The sequence below is a fragment of the Haliotis rufescens genome, unplaced genomic scaffold, assembly GCF_023055435.1.
Source record: "Haliotis rufescens isolate VD_foot unplaced genomic scaffold, xgHalRufe1.0.p SCAF_16, whole genome shotgun sequence".
NCBI classification, from domain to species: Eukaryota; Metazoa; Mollusca; class Gastropoda; order Lepetellida; family Haliotidae; genus Haliotis; species Haliotis rufescens.
This window is the reverse complement of record NW_025963846.1, coordinates 12,856,140-12,873,434: the sequence shown is the minus strand read 5'-3', so window position 1 is coordinate 12,873,434 and position 17,295 is coordinate 12,856,140. Positions and strand designations below refer to the sequence as shown.

The window sequence follows — 17,295 nt, the reverse complement described above, 5'->3', positions numbered from 1 at the left end:
TTTTGAGTAGTATATTTCAGCATTATCATGAAACAATGAACAATGATAGAACCCTGGCCTTCGGTGGTACAATCCAACACTTTAACCACAAGGCTACTCCTTAACACCTGAATGTTACCATATTTGTCGCAGCATGTTGGGCTTCACCTGTGTCATGACAATACATGAAGTCGAACATACATCCATAACTCACATCATGGATGAAGTTTTTACAGCTCAGGACACCATGGAACACAGGCCGCCATGTCGACAATATGATCATGGTAATCACTTTAATCACTATGCGGGGCGGTTGGGTAGCCTAGTGGTTAAAGCGTTCGCTCGTCATGCTGAAGACCCGGATTTGATTCCCGACATGGGTACAATGTGTGAAGCCCATTTCTGGTGTCCCCCGCCGTGATATTGCCGGAATATTGCTAAAAGCGGCGTAAAACCCTACTCACTCACTCACTAATCACTATGCCAGCCAACTGCCCCTTCCTCATGTCTGAAGGTAGCCTTGGCAAAAAGGATTCATCTCTGTCCAAAGAATGTTTTACATCTGAGACAGCCTGCTACATCATGAGCAGACAAAATCGAGCAGACAAACTGGTGGTTGATAGTGTGAGCAGCATGGTATCCATATCAGTCTGGTCGCTCTGATCGTACCAGGTGATCTATAGCTATGTAATGTCCACAAACTGCAGCCATTGTGCCCTCCTGAACCCCAGGAAAGATGGCCGTCCTCAAGACATTCAGCATTTACTCCACTAGGCTCTGCAGCTCACATTAATTAACTTGGATGTTAGATCAGTTTGTTTTGTATGTTGTGCCACTCGCGAAATGGCAGCTCTATGATGGCTGTCTGTAAGTTATTGAGTTGGACAGTCAATCCTGAGATTCCATGTAAAAACTGCTAACACAGACCTGGTTTTAACTGTATCAAATTCCTTTTCTATTCCAAGACCGTTCCTGGAGCTGATGAAAATGACAATTTTCGTGCCACAGGAAGCTATGATCCGCTTGTCGACCTGCACCAGACAGCGCACCGGCTCGTGGGACTTGCCTAGGTTCATCCCCAGCAGGGTTGTGTCCGGCTCCTGGGGGTATAGCCATTGATGGTAGAGTGAGTGAGGGAGAAAAGGAAGAAGGCAAGCAGAGCTGAGTAAGTTCGGGGTTGTTTATTGGTTATTGTTTACAAGAAAACCTTCAGAATGGTCCTTCAGAATTCTGTTACTTTAAGTATCCTGAAAGATGTCGCACAAGGTAACATTCGGTAATTTCTCCATTTATTGGAGATGCAATAAGTATCTGGACCTATTTGCACAAAGCGATCTTAGCGCTAAGATGATCGTAACTCCCATACTTTAACATAGGCTTACAATAGTTGTAGCGCTAAGATCGCTTTGTGCAAGTTGGCCCTGGACCTATTTGCCACTGTAGCTAAGCTTTGGAGTGTGTGAGTTGTGTTCAACACCGCTTAGAACAGTATTTCAGTTCTATCTCGGCGTGTCAGCAGCTTACAGTGGGAGAAAAGCCAGTCTCAGTCGTTTACCACTTTGGTCAAACCCACGCCAATGGGTATGGTGCTGACACACCTAGAAACATAATCGGAGCGAATCAGAATTCAAACTAACGATCATAGGTTTCTGGCGTACCCAAGGGATGCAACTCTGCAACGTGAATTGCGGCGCCTAAGACAACTTGGTCACCCGTTCCCCATCACGGCAGAGGGAACAGAGGGAAGGAACAACATTCCAGTAATATCATGTCCTTCACTTTAACCATTAAACCCATGTTGCCAATCAAACTTTGGTATGTCATCCGATGAGCAAACGCTAAAATATCTACTAAGTAATTCTTTTACGTTTTTGTCAACATCATCTTGAGAATAAATTAAACCCTAGTATCAGTCATAAGTATTTCATGACCACTCCCAATGGCTATACACTATACTGGTACATGATGAATATATGTGATATAAACCGATGATCGACGGGTTTCGGTGAATAAAAAAACTACCGAACATGCTCCTCAATCTCGGAAGATTGTTACCACATAATTTTGAATACTTGTATGACAATTACATGCACAAGGTGAATGACCTTCATTGTGACCTTGACCTCACATGTAGGTCCCTCTCTTAGGAAGACCTGTCCCAAGTTTCATTGACCTACAGCGAATAATTTGAGTTAGGTGGTACATGTAATTTTTTTCACGCTATGACCTTGAGGATGACCTGACATGAATATCGCAGAAATAATCCCTGGGTTTTAAAGGAGATATCCTTCATGCGATATGTGTGATATGTCCAAGCACCACATGGTTTCAAAAACAAAGAAGCAGTCAAATTCTGACAAAACCTTGCATCATGGCCATTCACAAAGGGCTGCATAACAATAATGTTTTCACCTCTATAATCTCTGAGACAGGACAGAATTTGATCCCACCATTGGCTAAACCTGCCAGCACCAGATTGTCCTCGGCCCTGAAACACACGTCAACAAATGTCATTACTGTAATCAACATTATCCCTATAATCATCTACAAAAACACTATCTTCACATAAGAATATGAACATACATGGTATCATATAGGTAATCCCTACCATCCCCCACCTCGGCATCCACTCACCCTTCCATCAACTCAGTCAACCATCAACTGACCGTACCATCCATTCACCCCACCATCAACTCACCCTTCCTTCCACTCACCCTTCCATCAACTCAGTCAACCATCAACTGACAATACCATCCATTCACCCCACCATCAACTCACCCTTCCATCCACTCACCCTTCCATCAACTCAGTCAACCATCAACTGACAATACCATCCATTCACCCCACCATCAATCCACCCCTCCATCAACTCACCCTTCCATCAACTCAGTCAACCATCAACTGACAATACCATCCATTCACCCCACCATCAACTCACCCTTCCATCCACTCACCCTTCCATCAACTCAGTCAACCATCAACTGACAATACCATCCATTCACCCCACCATCAATTCACCCCTCCATCAACTCACCCTTCCATCAACTCAGTCAACCATCAACTGACAATACCATCAATTCACCCCACCATCAATCCGCCCCTCCATCAACTCACCCTTCCATCAACTCAGTCAACCATCAACTGACAATACCATCCATTCACCCCACCATCAACTCACCCTTCCATCAACTCAATCAACCATCAACTGACAATACCATCAATTCACCCCACCATCAATCCACCCCTCCATCAACTCACCCTTCCATCAACTCACCCTTCCATCAACTCAGTCAACCATCAACTGACAATACCATCCATTCACCCCACCATCAATCCACCCCTCCATCAACTCATCCTACCATCCACTACATCAACCATCATTCCACCCCACCATCAACCCTACCCTCCATCCATTCAATTAACCATCCAATCACCCCTCCATCCATTCAACCAACCATCAACTCGCCCCTCCATCAACTCACCCTTCCATCAACTCAATCAACCATCAACTGACAATACCATCCATTCACCCCACCATCATTCCACCCCTCCATCAACTCACCCTTCCATCAACTCAATCAACCATCAACTGACAATACCATCCATTCACCCCACCATCAATCCACCCCTCCATCAACTCAATCAACCATCAACTGACAATACCATCCATTCACCCCACCATCAATCCACCCCTCCATCAACTCACCCTTCCATCAACTCAATCAACCATCAACTGACAATACCATCAATTCACCCCACCATCAATCCACCCCTCCATCAACTCACCCTTCCATCAACTCAGTCAACCATCAACTGACCATACCATCCATTCACCCCACCATCAATCCACCCCTCCATCAACTCATCCTTCCATCCCCTCAATCAACCATCAATCCACCCTTCCATCAACTCAATCAACCATCATCTGACAATACCATCCATTCACCCCGCCATCAATCCACCCCTCCATCAACTCATCCTACCATCCACTACATCAACCATCATTCCACCCCACCATCAACCCTACCCTCCATCCATTCAATTAACCATCCAATCACCCCTCCATCCATTCAACCAACCATCAACTCGCCCCTCCATCCATTCAAACAAACATCAACCCATCCCTCCATTCAACCATCAACCCACCCCTCCATCAATTCAATCAACCATCAACCCACCCCTCCATCAATTCAATCAACCATCAACCCACCCCTCCATCAATTCAATCAACCATCAATTCACCCCTCCATCCATTCAATCAACCATCAATTCACCCCTCCATCCATTCAAACAACCATCAATTCACCCCTCCATCCATTCAATCAACCATCAACTCACCCCACCATCAACCCCCACTCCGTCTATGACAGTACCCACCTGTGTATGAGGTGTAGAGAGAGGACCGAGTCTGGCAGCCTCCTTGTGGAATGTTTAAGATCACAATCCCTTGCATTGAACACCCAGATCTTGCCTGTTTGTGTGCCTAGCAGTACATGATCCTCATCTATGGGAAGGATGCAGAGGATTCTCCCCTCTCGCATGACCCTGCCCTGGAGAGCGGAACCAGTCATCACATATATAACAGCAGTCACACAACTCCTTGTTAACATGCCAAGGGTGTTAAAGTCGTAGTGGCAAGATTGTAAATTAGACCTGCATGTTATCTAGCTCATGCTGAGATATCATTCACTGAATTCGAAGATGGATGAATAGTGAGTGAGTGAGTATGGTTTTACGCCGCTTTTAGCAATTTTCCAGCAATATCACGGCGGGGGGCACCAGAAATGGGCTTCACACAATGTACCCATGTCGGGAATCGAACCCAGGTCTTCAGCATGACGAGCGAAAGCTTTAACCACTAGGCTACCCAACCGCCCCTGGATCAATAGTAATCTTCTTGTTGGCACACTTAAATTCCAAAGGGCACAGCTAGATATTGTGTTGAGTGCCCTGGAGCACACTTAAAAACAAATATATTTCAATTGCTGAGGAGCCATTATACCTCAGTACAGAATTTTTGAGCGCTATGCAAAGTGGTATGTGAATGAGTTGGGTCTAAAGCCGCTTGAACAGTATTCCAGTTGCCTAAAACTATGTTTATAAAGAACGCCCTTATAACGAACTGACCGGCATAACGAACCACTATGGGGTAACACACAAGCGCGGCTATGGTGCTGACAAACCTAGAAACATAATCGGGGGGAACCGGATTCGCACCCATGATTATCAATTTCTGGATTGCCCAAGGGACGCAACTCTGCACAGCAAATGTTTCTGCCCGAAATTTCCAAGGGGGTGTTTTGAAGTGAGGCTGGTACATAAAAAAAATGGTTTATCAAGTTACATAACTTACACTGTAGTCTAAAGACTTGCGGTTGAGCTTGCCCCGGCTGTCATCTTGATAGTTGACGAGGTTGAGCCAGCTGAGTTGCATGTAGTCACTGTCACCGCTGGCAACCCACAGGCGGACATTGTCCTCCCCCAGTACCTGAGGAAGTGTTTACATAATCCAATGATAGATATAGAATATTTCAGAACATCTGACTTCACCCTCACATATATTAATGTATTTCCAAGGTAACCCCCAAATTTTGCCTTAGCTAAAAAAAAAAGAAAACAATATGCTTGGCTAGCTTGAAAACATGCTTATTTTAAATTCATATTTGTTTCCAGTTTTGTTTCAATTTTAATTCAAGATTTAGAAACCTCACCCTAATTTCTTATGTTATTAATTAAAATGCTAATTGCTATATGTCTAAATGTTCATATTTCTGTTTGACCTACTACATGTATCTTCTGTTGTCACGGTAAGAAAACACACTATCAGCCAGGGCAAGTATTAACTGAAACCACTTAGCTTTGTTTGTGGTTTAATGCCACTCTCAGAAATATTCGGGAGTCTGTATACAATCAAGTCTGGACCAGACAATCCAGTGAGTGAGTAAGTGGTGTTATTGTAGTTATTAGCATAAGCGTAATTCCAAAATGTCTATTTGACTTGTACCGTATTCGACGTAATAAGCGCCCCGCTCTAATAAGCGCCCACGGCGATATTTGCAAATATATTGGCAAGTGAACAATCCCAATTAGCCCCCCTACCGATTTATCAATGTACACAAGACTTATTTATTCGTGTATAATACGCACTCGTGTGTTACATGCACCCTTAATTATGGGCAATTAAATCCTGGAAAAATGTATCTGTCATATATAAACAGTTCAGACTGTCAGCATAAACCACAAAATTTATCTTTCAACTCTGTTTTTTTAACCAAAGTGATATTCTAATAAGAGCCCCCTATTTGTAATTTTGAGAGCGCCCTGGGCGCTTATTACATCGAATACGGTATTATGATTGCTTGTGAGTGTTACTGACAGTGTGACTGTTGGTTGGAACTGACCTGGTGTGCCATACACTCCACTGTGGTGCCTACAGACACTGGAATGACATCCTTCAGACAGAACAGTTCCGCCGATGACAACCTCTCCACCAGCTCACTGGACTACAACATAGGAAACTCAAATTGCCTTTACATTTTTCACATAGCCAAACAATTTGGGTCACCCGATCAATCAAAACAAGTTCATCAAGTGATTAAGTGAGTGAGATGGGTTCAATGCCACTTGGAGGAATAATCCAGTTAGATATCACAACGTGTCAGCTTGACGTGGCTAAAAGGCATGAAGTGATATGTCTGAAGGTTTTACCCTTAGGTGAAACCCACTAGCACAGGTATGGTGCTGACAAACATAGAAACCAGGATTCTAACCCTAGATAATAGGTTGCTTGCTTGCCCAAGGGACGCAACTCTGCACTGCAAAAGATGACTGGGCCACATGTGGCCCCAGTTCTATCAAGACATTCATTATACCCAAGATGCTGTTTCCTAAAGCGATCTAGCACTATGATGTTTGTAAACCTGTGCCTAACTGTGGATCTATGATCACTCTAGGGTTAAGATCGCTTTGTGGAACAGGGTCCGTCTCTTTGAAATGTTAAATGAAAAAGTACTAAATATTTCCTGAAAGAAACTCAAATTTCAATGGTTCAAGTCCCACTTCAATTCCATAATAAATTACGAATTCCAAAAATGAAAAAATTAAATTTCAATTGCATCTCAGCATCAGTGGTTCGTGAAACAAACATTCAATGTTTGTAATGTTTGCTGCCATGGTAACTGACCGAGGGTCTGTGGTCTGGGATCTGCTGCAAGCACTGCGTGATGACGTCCTGCATGTCCGGCCACGGTGACTGACCTCTCTGAGTGATTGCTGGGACAGGTCGGTTCTGACAGACAGAAACATGTCACATACAGTCAGTCATCTTCACGTGGAAGCTTGACTTTTAAAGTCAGTTAATTCCCTTGCCTTGTGAAGATGCATCCAGGAGAACATGATTATAGCAAACACAGACATTACGAACACGGATATAACATACTAACAGTTATAACAAACTATTTAAAACTTTCCTGCTACATCCATGTTAAACTGTGGTATGGTATCTCAGTGGGCGAGCGCGATTAGACCAGCTTAAGTCTAGACTAGTCCAAGCAGCCACACACGTGTATGCACGTTGCTATATAAGTGAAATCATCTTACGCGACATTAACCTCATCTTATGAGAACATTATTGTCTTTTTCACCTCTCTACAAGTCCTGGCTGCTTTACTATATATTATCCAGTAAATTTCTGTAACAAATTCTGTATCATGAAATAACAGCACATGGGCCCCGTTCCTCAAAGCGATCTTAGCGCTACGATGATCGTAAGCCTATGTTAAAGTATGGTACTTACAATCACCTTAGTGCTAAGATCGCTTTGAGGAACGGGTCCCTGATCCCCTTAAGTTGGCTCCTCCATCAAGCATGGGGTACAGGAGACATATTCTGTTCCAGAATCCCCACAAATATTTCTTACTTTTAGCCTAAGCCCAGCTAGTTTGAAAGACATGTTTATGAAGCCTAATAAATGATGTGGCATTAGAATTTAATTGTCATATTCTAAATCCCATATTTTAGCATGCTGGTGGAATATTTACCAATTTAGCACCAAATACTCACCTCAGCGACGGCCTTGTCCATCTCTGACTTGAACTCCAGTTCATCGTACGGATGGCGGCCAGTTAACAGGCAGTACAAGGTGATGCCAAACGAGAAGACGTCGGCCTGGAAGGAGTAGGTCTCCCTCCGGACGACCTCCGGGGCCCTGTATGCTGGCGTTCCCTCCTGGGCAGTCAGCCCGTACAGAGTCGTGAACTGGGAGATGCCGTAGTCTGATATCTTGGCGTTCACCTGCACACAGCAGGCATAACAGGAGTTGCTGACATGAGGCGTTCCAATAGGTGAGTGAATGTTGCCATAAACTGCATTCAGCAATATTCAAGCCATATCAAGCATTATATGTTGTCTTGTAAATAATCCGTAAACAGAAAAAAATGAAATGAGTTCTTAAATGAATGAATTCACCGATTTACGTGTTCAACCACGTGTACCTACCTGGGCACAATAAATACAGGAGTCAATTCTTAATAGAATTAATTAACCGATTTACATGTGACCACGTTCAACCAGGTGTACCTACCTGGGCACAATAAATACAGGAGTTAATTCTTAATAGAATTAATTAACCGATTTACATGTGACCGTGTTCAACCATGTGTACCTACCTGGGCACAATAAATACAGGAGTCAATTCTTAATAGAATTAATTAACCGATTTACATTTGACCGTGTTCAACCATGTGTACCTACCAGGGCGCTGGGTGAGTTGCTGAAGACAAGGACGTTGTCCGGCTTAAGGTCACGATACACCACCATCAGCAGATGGAGATACTGCAGCCCTTCAGCCACCTAGGGAGAAACCATTGGATGATGTCTGGATATTCAGATGTTCAAAATCATTTTGGACTATATCATCTACTGGGTACAACAAACAGATGGGTTGAGTGAGTGAGTATGGTTTTACGTTGCTTTTAGCAATATTCCAGCAATATCACGGCGGGGACACCAGAAATGGGCATTGTACCCATGTCGGGAATCGAACCCGGGTCTTCGGCGTGACGAGCGAACGCTTTAACCACTAGGCTACCTGACCGCCCCACAAACTGATAGGGCTACAATATACACACTAATTTTGGATTAAAAAACAAAAGATAAAGAGAAACAAATAAAGATGATTATCGTGATTCAATCCTATTAAAGGTCTTTCAGCCAATCAGATTGCAGCATTCCCAACATATATACTACAAAACAGTTTAGACTAGAGTGAGTGAGTGTGGTTTTACGATGCTTTTAGTAATATTCTAGCAATATGAGGGCAGGGGACACCAGAAATGGGCTTCAGACATTGTACCCATGTGGGGAATAGAGCCTGCTTCTTCAGCGTGACAATAAATGCTTCCCCATCGTCCCAGTTTAGACTAGATCTAAATTTCAAACCATATTTTTTCAAAAAGGATTTTATCTGTGGAGCTGTTCAAGAATCTACCTGGACAGCTATTCTGTGTTGTAAACATCTGCTAAGAGGCATGTTGCTCTTCAACAGCGACCCCAGTGAGCCAAGGGCAGCTAACTCCAACACAACCACCCTGCTTGGGCGGAGTCCAACTGAGATGAGTGACACCACACTGGGATGGTTGAGCCGTCTCAATATGGTGGCCTGGAAAACAGATCAAGAAATGACATAGGATGACATAATCATGGGTATGACCTCAGTTACTCACCCCAATCCTTGGAGTGAGTGAGTGAGTGAAAGAGTGAGTGAGTGAGTTGTGTTATTGTAGTTATGAGCGTAAGCGTAATCCATGTTGTAAGGGTTAAGAGAAACACAATCTACCAATCAGGCTACCCTGGGTCCCCTTGAGTGAGTGAGTGAGTGAGTGAGTGAGTGAGTGAGTGAGTGAGTGAGTGAGTGAGTGAGTGAGCGAGCGAGCGAGCGTAATCCATGTGGTAAAGGTTAAGAGAAACCCAATCTACCAATCAGGCTACCCTGGGTCCCCTTGAGTGAGTGAGTGAGTTGGGTTTAACGTCGCTTTTAACAGTATTCCAGTTATTTCACAGCATGTCAGCTTAATGTGAGAGGAAAGCCCCAAGTGATGAAACCCACGAGCACGGGTATGGTGCTGACAAACCTAGAACATAATCGGGGTGAACCGGGATTCGAACCCACAATCGAATTGAACCCACGCAACTCTGCACAGGGAATCGCGGCGCCTTAGGCGACTGGGCCACCCGTGCCATCTCTCAATCCTTGGAAGTGATACACGATCCAAGGTAACATTGCAATGCCTAGTGGACCATTTAAAAGTGAGCTGTGCTTTTCCAAATTCTTGACATAAACTTATGACATTTCAGTCATGTTAGTCATGAAAGAGGAAGGCCAAAGTAATGCAAGTCCAGAGATTTACCACTTTAAGGAAGAGAATTTATAGATGTCAACTTCTTTATTATAGTAAGTATGTACTCTGAAATGTTGTCTTCCTCATAATATAGAAGTTGACATCCATAACTTCTCTTCCTTATGTGTATATCGCTTCTAAATGCCTTTAAAAGACTTGATTTACCACTTGTGAAACAAGATAGTTTGACAGACAACATAATTAATGAAGGCACAACTATGGTGTTCAGTTCTGTAATGTATACTTGTATCATTACCTTTAATATGTATAGATAACACTCCAAATATAAAAATAAATACAATATGTTAATTTATGCTGAATAAATTTATGCCTAAAACCTCTTCACGTGAGTGAGTTAAAAGTTAACATTGCATTATTGTTTCAGCCACATACTGACCCAAAACACCTTCAAGTGAGTGAGTGAGGATGGTTATCTGCTGGTTTTAGCAATAATCAACAATATACTAGCTGGGGATGCCAGAAATAGGTTTCACACATTGATACCATATGGGGAATAGAACCCAGGCCTTCATCATGACGACGCAAACTCATTAACCACTAGGCTATCCAGACCAAAACTCTTTTGAGGTAGATCTAATGACTAACTGATGTCTGAACTGTTGAGAGATTGCCCTTGCAGATGACCTTCAGTCTTTTCGCATACCGGTATTGTGTCCTTTATTGAAAGAGATAACTACCTCTTGTCGCAGCATCTTGTGAGGATGGACATCACCAATGGCAGCAAAGACTTTGGCAGCAACAACCTAAAACATTTTCATTATTTCAAGTACCAGTAACATTGTTATATTTATATCATATCTTGGCCAGAAAAAAACAATTGGATTACCAATACAGAGTGACAATGAACTATCTGTTATAACACACAGTCTCCTACCATATTCATTAGCCAAGAAGTATTCCCCAAACCTAAGCCAATCAGATGTCTCCATTTACTGAAACCTCTTAAATCTATTGCAGCTAACATAGTTCGATATGTAGAAGTTGTTTTTTTATCTTCTTGATATAACTGATCTGACGTAGATATTGCTTTTTCTTATCCATAAAAAAGTTTATCATTTAGTAATACTGTGCAAGGCATTGTATAATACAATGGCCACCTGTCAGTAATCCTGTACGAGGCATTGTATAATACAATAGCTACCAGTCAGTAATACTGTACAAGGCACTGTATAATACAATGGCTACCTGTCAGTAATACTGTACAAGGCATTGTATAATACAATGGCTACCTGTCAGTAATACTGTACAAGGCATTGTATAATACAATGGCTACCTGTCAGTAATACTGTACTGAGGTGAGGTGAGGTGAGGTGAGGTGAGGTGAGGTGAAATGGGGTTTAAGGTTATGTTCAAAATTATTGCACTTATATAGCGACGTGCATGCACGTGTGTGTGAGTGTGTGTGGCTGCTTGTACTTGTCTGGACTGATGCTGGTTTTATAGTGCTAGTGTAAGCAAGGATTATATCCTACCTAAATATTATCCCGGGGGAAGTTTTACTCAAGAGTATAGTATCCTACCTTAGTGCCACACTGGCATGGGTTCAAATTCACTTGGGAGAATCATCCTGACACTAGAGAATTTCATCCCCAGGGTAAAAAATAGGGGAGGATTATATTCACTCTTCACTAGCCCACTGAGATACCATGCTGCAGTTTAACATGAATACCCCACTGAGACACAGTATACTGACTCCGAGCCAACCAGTCCTTGTTTTAGCCCCTTAATGCCGAGCGCCAGACAGGGTAACAACAAGAAACATCTTTTAACAAGTACCATCTTTTGGTATGACGTGGCCGGGGATCCAACCCACAACCTTCCGCTCTCCGGGCAGACACCCTATCCACTAGACCAAGGAGGCGGACTACCCATGCAAGGACTCTCTGTGGCCAACATTGCTTAACTTCACCTGATTTGTGACCTGACACACCACCATACAAGTAGGTGTAAAATATAAAATGGTGGTATGTGTTGCAATCTCATTGGTAAAAAACGTTAGATAAACATTATGTTCAGATTTGCAGGCATTTTCAAATACCGGTAAGGTTTTAATATTTGAAAGACCTTGCTGCCAAAGAAAATATCCAGGCATCAAATCCTCAATAACTTAACACCTACAAATCTGAAAACACACATGTTCATCTCCTAATGATACACTTGCCCATGTTGACCTACCTGGTTCTTGTACATGGCCCTGTAGACGGCCCCGAACCCTCCATCACCAAGCAGGTACTCCGAACTGCAAGTAAACATACGTCATAGGCCACATGTAATGTGTAATCTAGATGTCATAAAAAAATGACGCAGCTAAGAAAGGGGAGGGTCGTCAAAATCTATCACAACTATATGGGGCGGGGTGTGATTGGGGGTGGGGTGTGATGGGAGGTTGGGTGTGATGGGGGGTGAGGGTGAGGCAGCATGGACAAATGACAGTACTATTTGTAATAAGTAAGTCATAAATTAGCACATTATGTATGGGGGGGGGCGAGGGCATACCATACAGTCTCATCACCACCACCACCCATAATAAATTACCAGTCCCTAGCAACAATTTGACTAACTCATATTTCTAACACAAATATGATTACTAAATACTAAATGCAAAATGCACCAGTCTTTACTAGTCTAATACATTTCCAAAGTTTCATGAAAGAAATTCGTTGGCACCAAAAACAAACCCAATGTTTTGCCTTGGAAAAAGAAACGATAAACAAAATTAAAATATTCAGGAACACTGAAAATCAGTTCAGAATAATTCTTGTTTTTTCAACTATGACAACATATCCATGACATATGTATTCCAAATGTCATCTATAGCGGTTTCTGAAGAAACTTTAAATTGAAATAGCATGGATGGACGGTTGCATGGAGCCCAAACTTCAATGTACCCCTCACACATGACAGGGGATACAAGTCTGTATCCGCTCATGTACCACCAGTGTGATGCAGAGGCTAATACAACCACTGATCACTGCCGCAGATAGTGGACATATCAACCCCTCCACTAACCTTTCCTTCAGCTCAAACTGGTCACAATCCATGTGGAACTTATCTTCTAAATCTCTCAGCATCACATCTGGTGCCTGGGGGGGAAACAAGGAGTTGTACATTTCCTATACATCATCTACAGGTCCTTCGAAACACACAGACATTTCTTATTATTATGGAAAACAAAATATTCTTCCATATATGCTAATATTGACTCATTCAATATTAATCGAGTCAGAGTCAATCTTATCTCAAATCTGTTCATAAAGATGATAATGACATTGTTCAAATTCCCTGTATCCTTGTGGCAATGGCATGTTTAAAATTGTTCTGGAATGGTTAATATAAATTCCTGGTGCCTTGTCGGCTAATTTTTAAAGGTTATAAATTGAAATACTCTATGGCACTGAATATAATATATTTTATGAAGCCGACAAAAACACCAAATACAGTGAACCACTGTTACAACTCCATTCACTGGATACAGCACGTGACGCTCTTTTGGTCCCCCAAAATCATCAAGAATTTCCCTAAAAAGCATTATCTTCCGGGCATGAAGTGATTGGTGGACTGCGTCAACTCACAGTTATTTACAGCAACCATGGTCAGATTACAGCTATTGACGCCTTGAAACAAACTTTAGTTGACAAAGAATAGATACATATACGCTAAAACGTTAAATGTGAATCATTAAAAGTCATATTTGTTGTTGTTGACGATTAATTGTCAACATAAAGTGATCATGAGAACGGGAAACATTAAAATTATCCAGCAATAGCCATCAGCTGTACCAAAGTGCAATGCTGAAAACATGTAGAAATGTAGAAATATCTCACCAGATCAGCCAGCTGGACAATATCTTCATGGTACGGACATTTGATGACGTCACTCCTCTCGGACTGTCGTAGCAGGTCCTCAAACACAAACTTGTAAGGTTCAGTCCCTGGAAAAAAAACAACATACATCAGCATGTTTAATAATTATACAAAACAATCGCACAACCACAAAACAATTGGCTTCCACCACCCCAAATTACTGTGTTTTTAGAATAAGCAGGTTTGTTTACAAACAAAAGATAAATCCGGTCACGTGATATGCAAATGATTTGGTTGGTTGGTTTGTTGTTTAACGCCGCACTCAGCAATATTCCAGCTATATGACGGCGGTCTGTAAATAATCGATTCAGGACCAGACAAACCAGTGATTAATATCATGAGCATCGATCCACGCAATTGGGATCGATGACATGCATCAACCAAGTCAGCGAGCCTGACCACCCAATCCCGTTAGTCGCCTTTTACGACAAGCAATGTCGCCTTTTACGGCAAGCATGGGTTGCTGAAGACCTATTCTACCCCGGAATCTTCACGGGTCGATATGCAAATGATGTTGCGACAGTGTTGTAATGCTATGACATCACTGTGCCGAAATGTACCTTTACACTTGACACAGGGTACAAACTTCTCCAGGAGCTCCCTGCCGAGGATGGGGTCGATGCTGGTTAGTCCAGGGTACCACTCATCTATGAGAGCATCGATGTGGTCAGCCATAAAACCCATCAGTCTGCAACAGCAACAGAAAGAGTATTTTCTAGATCTGGGTGGGTGGATCCTGTGTTGGACCCGGTACCCACAGGACTACCCGGACCCATGGTTAGTCACATGAGATATTGTATAAGGGCTGCAACAATAACACAAAAAAAATAATGGCGACGACCCATATTACACAACCGTATTTTCTTGGAAATTATTTGTTTTATATGATCTGAGTGTGAATAATGTAGTCAACAAATTTAATTGTGGGTACCCGGGTCGGGTTGGGTAATTGGGGGTTGGGTACCCGGAAAGTAAATTTGGACTCATCCCAAACCAGGTATTTTCCCTATATCCCTATTGATTATTAATACAGTCGATTCCTGTTGGTGCATAAACTATTCATTAACTTGAATCCTCCTATGTCAATATTTTATAGAAACATTTTCAAAATGTTAACATGCAAAGTAGGCTTGATGAAAGAAAAATGAGGCAGATACATGATGTTTTATATTTCATTATCAAAAAAGCGCTTTAGCTGTACAAACGAGAGACCTGGTCGTTATAATGCTTGTAATGCTAGCTGACCATATAATATGGTTTGCCTGATTTGGAAGGAACAAAAATAACTGTTCACATATGATTTATTTCCACTTTTTTGGTTTGGAACAATTCAAGCAATTTTTTTTCAAAATCTTGCTTAACAATTAGTCCTGTATATCGATGTGTATAAGGCGAGTTTTTTGTTTGTAGAATTAGTGAGCTTTCAAGGGGGGTCATCTTATACACAGGGTTGACCAGTTTTGATGTTTTTTTCCCCCAACACAAACTGTTAACACTGTAATCAGCTTCCATAACAAACCTCTCTGGTGGTGTTCCCTTAAGCCATCAGTGCAGTGGTGCATGGCAAATGCTTTTATTTGCTGATACATAGACTTGGTTGCAGCATCTTTCTACTATCTAATCTACCTTGAGATGCTTAGCAGCTACACATCTGTTTATTTTATGCATATGAAATTGTGAACATGTATGTAGCTGGAAATTGTAACGATATTTTATCTATAGACTTAATTTTTTTCCCTCTGTTCATCCATAAACTAATTTAGAAGAACCTAATCATAGCAAAAGCGTATATCTGTGAACCTACTGGTATCCATGCTGTGAGGCCGGCACTGTGATGTACAGCTCCTCACACTCCTGCTGACTCGTAGCATCCACCAGGAAGAAGGCAGTCTGAAACAGTACACTGACTGGGTGAGTTGATGGATGGGAGGGTGAGTTAATGGATGGAAGGGTGAGTTGATGGATGGGAAGGTGAGTTGATGGATGGAAGGGTGAGTTGACGGATGGGAAGGTGAGTTGATGGATGGAAGGGTGAGTTGATGGATGGGAAGGTGAGTTGATGGATGGAAGGGTGAGTTGATGGATGGGAAGGTGAGTTGATGGATGGGAAGGTGAGTTGATGGATGGGAGGGTGAGTTGATGGATGGAAGGGTGAGTTGATGGATGGGAGGGTGAGTTGATGGATGGAAGGATGATTTGATGGATGGGAGGGTGAGTTGATGGATGGGAAGGTGAGTTGATGGATGGAAGGCTGAGTTGATGGATGGAAGGCTGAGTTGATGGATGGAAGGATGAGTTGATGGATGGAAGGGTGAGTTGATGGATGGGAGGGTGAGTTGATGGATGGAAGGATGAGTTGATGGATGGAAGGGTGAGTTGATGGATGGGAAGGTGAGTATATGGATGGGAGGATGAGTTGATGGATGGAAGGGTGAGTTGATGGATGGGAAGGTGAGTTGATGGATGGGAAGGTGAGTTAATGGATGGAAGGGTGAGTTGATGGATGGAAGGATCAGTTGATGGATGGAAGGGTGAGTTGATGGATGGGAGGGTGAGTTGATGGATGGAAGGATCAGTTGATGGATGGAAGGGTGAGTTGATGGATGGGAAGGTGAGTTGATGGATAGAAGGGTGAGTTGATGGATGGGAGGGTGAGTTGATGGATGGAAGGGTGAGTTGATGGATGGGAAGGTGAGTTGATGGATGGGAAGGTGAGTTGATGGATGGAAGGGTGAGTTGATGGATGGGAAGGTGAGTTGATGGATGGGAAGGTGAGTTGATGGATGGAAGGGTGAGCTGATGGATGGAAGGATCAGTTGATGGATGGAAGGGTGAGTTGATGGATGGAAGGATGAGTTGATGGATGGAAGGGTGAGTTGATGGATGGGAGGGTGAGTTGATAGATGGAAGGATGAGTTGATGGATGGAAGGGTGAGTTGATGGATGGGAAGATGAGTTGATGGATGGAAGGGTGATTTGATGGATGGGAGGGTGAGTTGATGGATGGGAAGGTGAGTTGATGGTTGGGAAGGTGA

At 42.7% G+C, this 17,295-nt stretch overlaps 1 protein-coding gene across 1 annotated transcript in view; it reads right to left on the bottom strand.

Annotated features, from left to right (window-relative positions):
- LOC124135715 (leucine-rich repeat serine/threonine-protein kinase 2-like) overlaps nt 1-17,295 on the bottom strand; it is a 148,171-nt gene that overhangs the window by 4,821 nt on the left and 126,055 nt on the right. The window contains exons 48-62 of the mRNA XM_048396884.1: nt 16,065-16,150; nt 14,821-14,948; nt 14,222-14,328; nt 13,407-13,480; nt 12,573-12,636; nt 11,075-11,140; nt 9,467-9,637; nt 8,731-8,829; nt 8,041-8,271; nt 7,163-7,267; nt 6,381-6,482; nt 5,333-5,467; nt 4,357-4,529; nt 2,392-2,467; nt 907-1,079 (exon numbers count right to left, since the gene is read on the bottom strand). Coding sequence (XP_048252841.1) covers nt 907-1,079; nt 2,392-2,467; nt 4,357-4,529; nt 5,333-5,467; nt 6,381-6,482; nt 7,163-7,267; nt 8,041-8,271; nt 8,731-8,829; nt 9,467-9,637; nt 11,075-11,140; nt 12,573-12,636; nt 13,407-13,480; nt 14,222-14,328; nt 14,821-14,948; nt 16,065-16,150 — 1,790 coding nt within the window. The remainder of the gene's footprint in view (nt 1-906; nt 1,080-2,391; nt 2,468-4,356; nt 4,530-5,332; nt 5,468-6,380; nt 6,483-7,162; nt 7,268-8,040; nt 8,272-8,730; nt 8,830-9,466; nt 9,638-11,074; nt 11,141-12,572; nt 12,637-13,406; nt 13,481-14,221; nt 14,329-14,820; nt 14,949-16,064; nt 16,151-17,295) is intronic.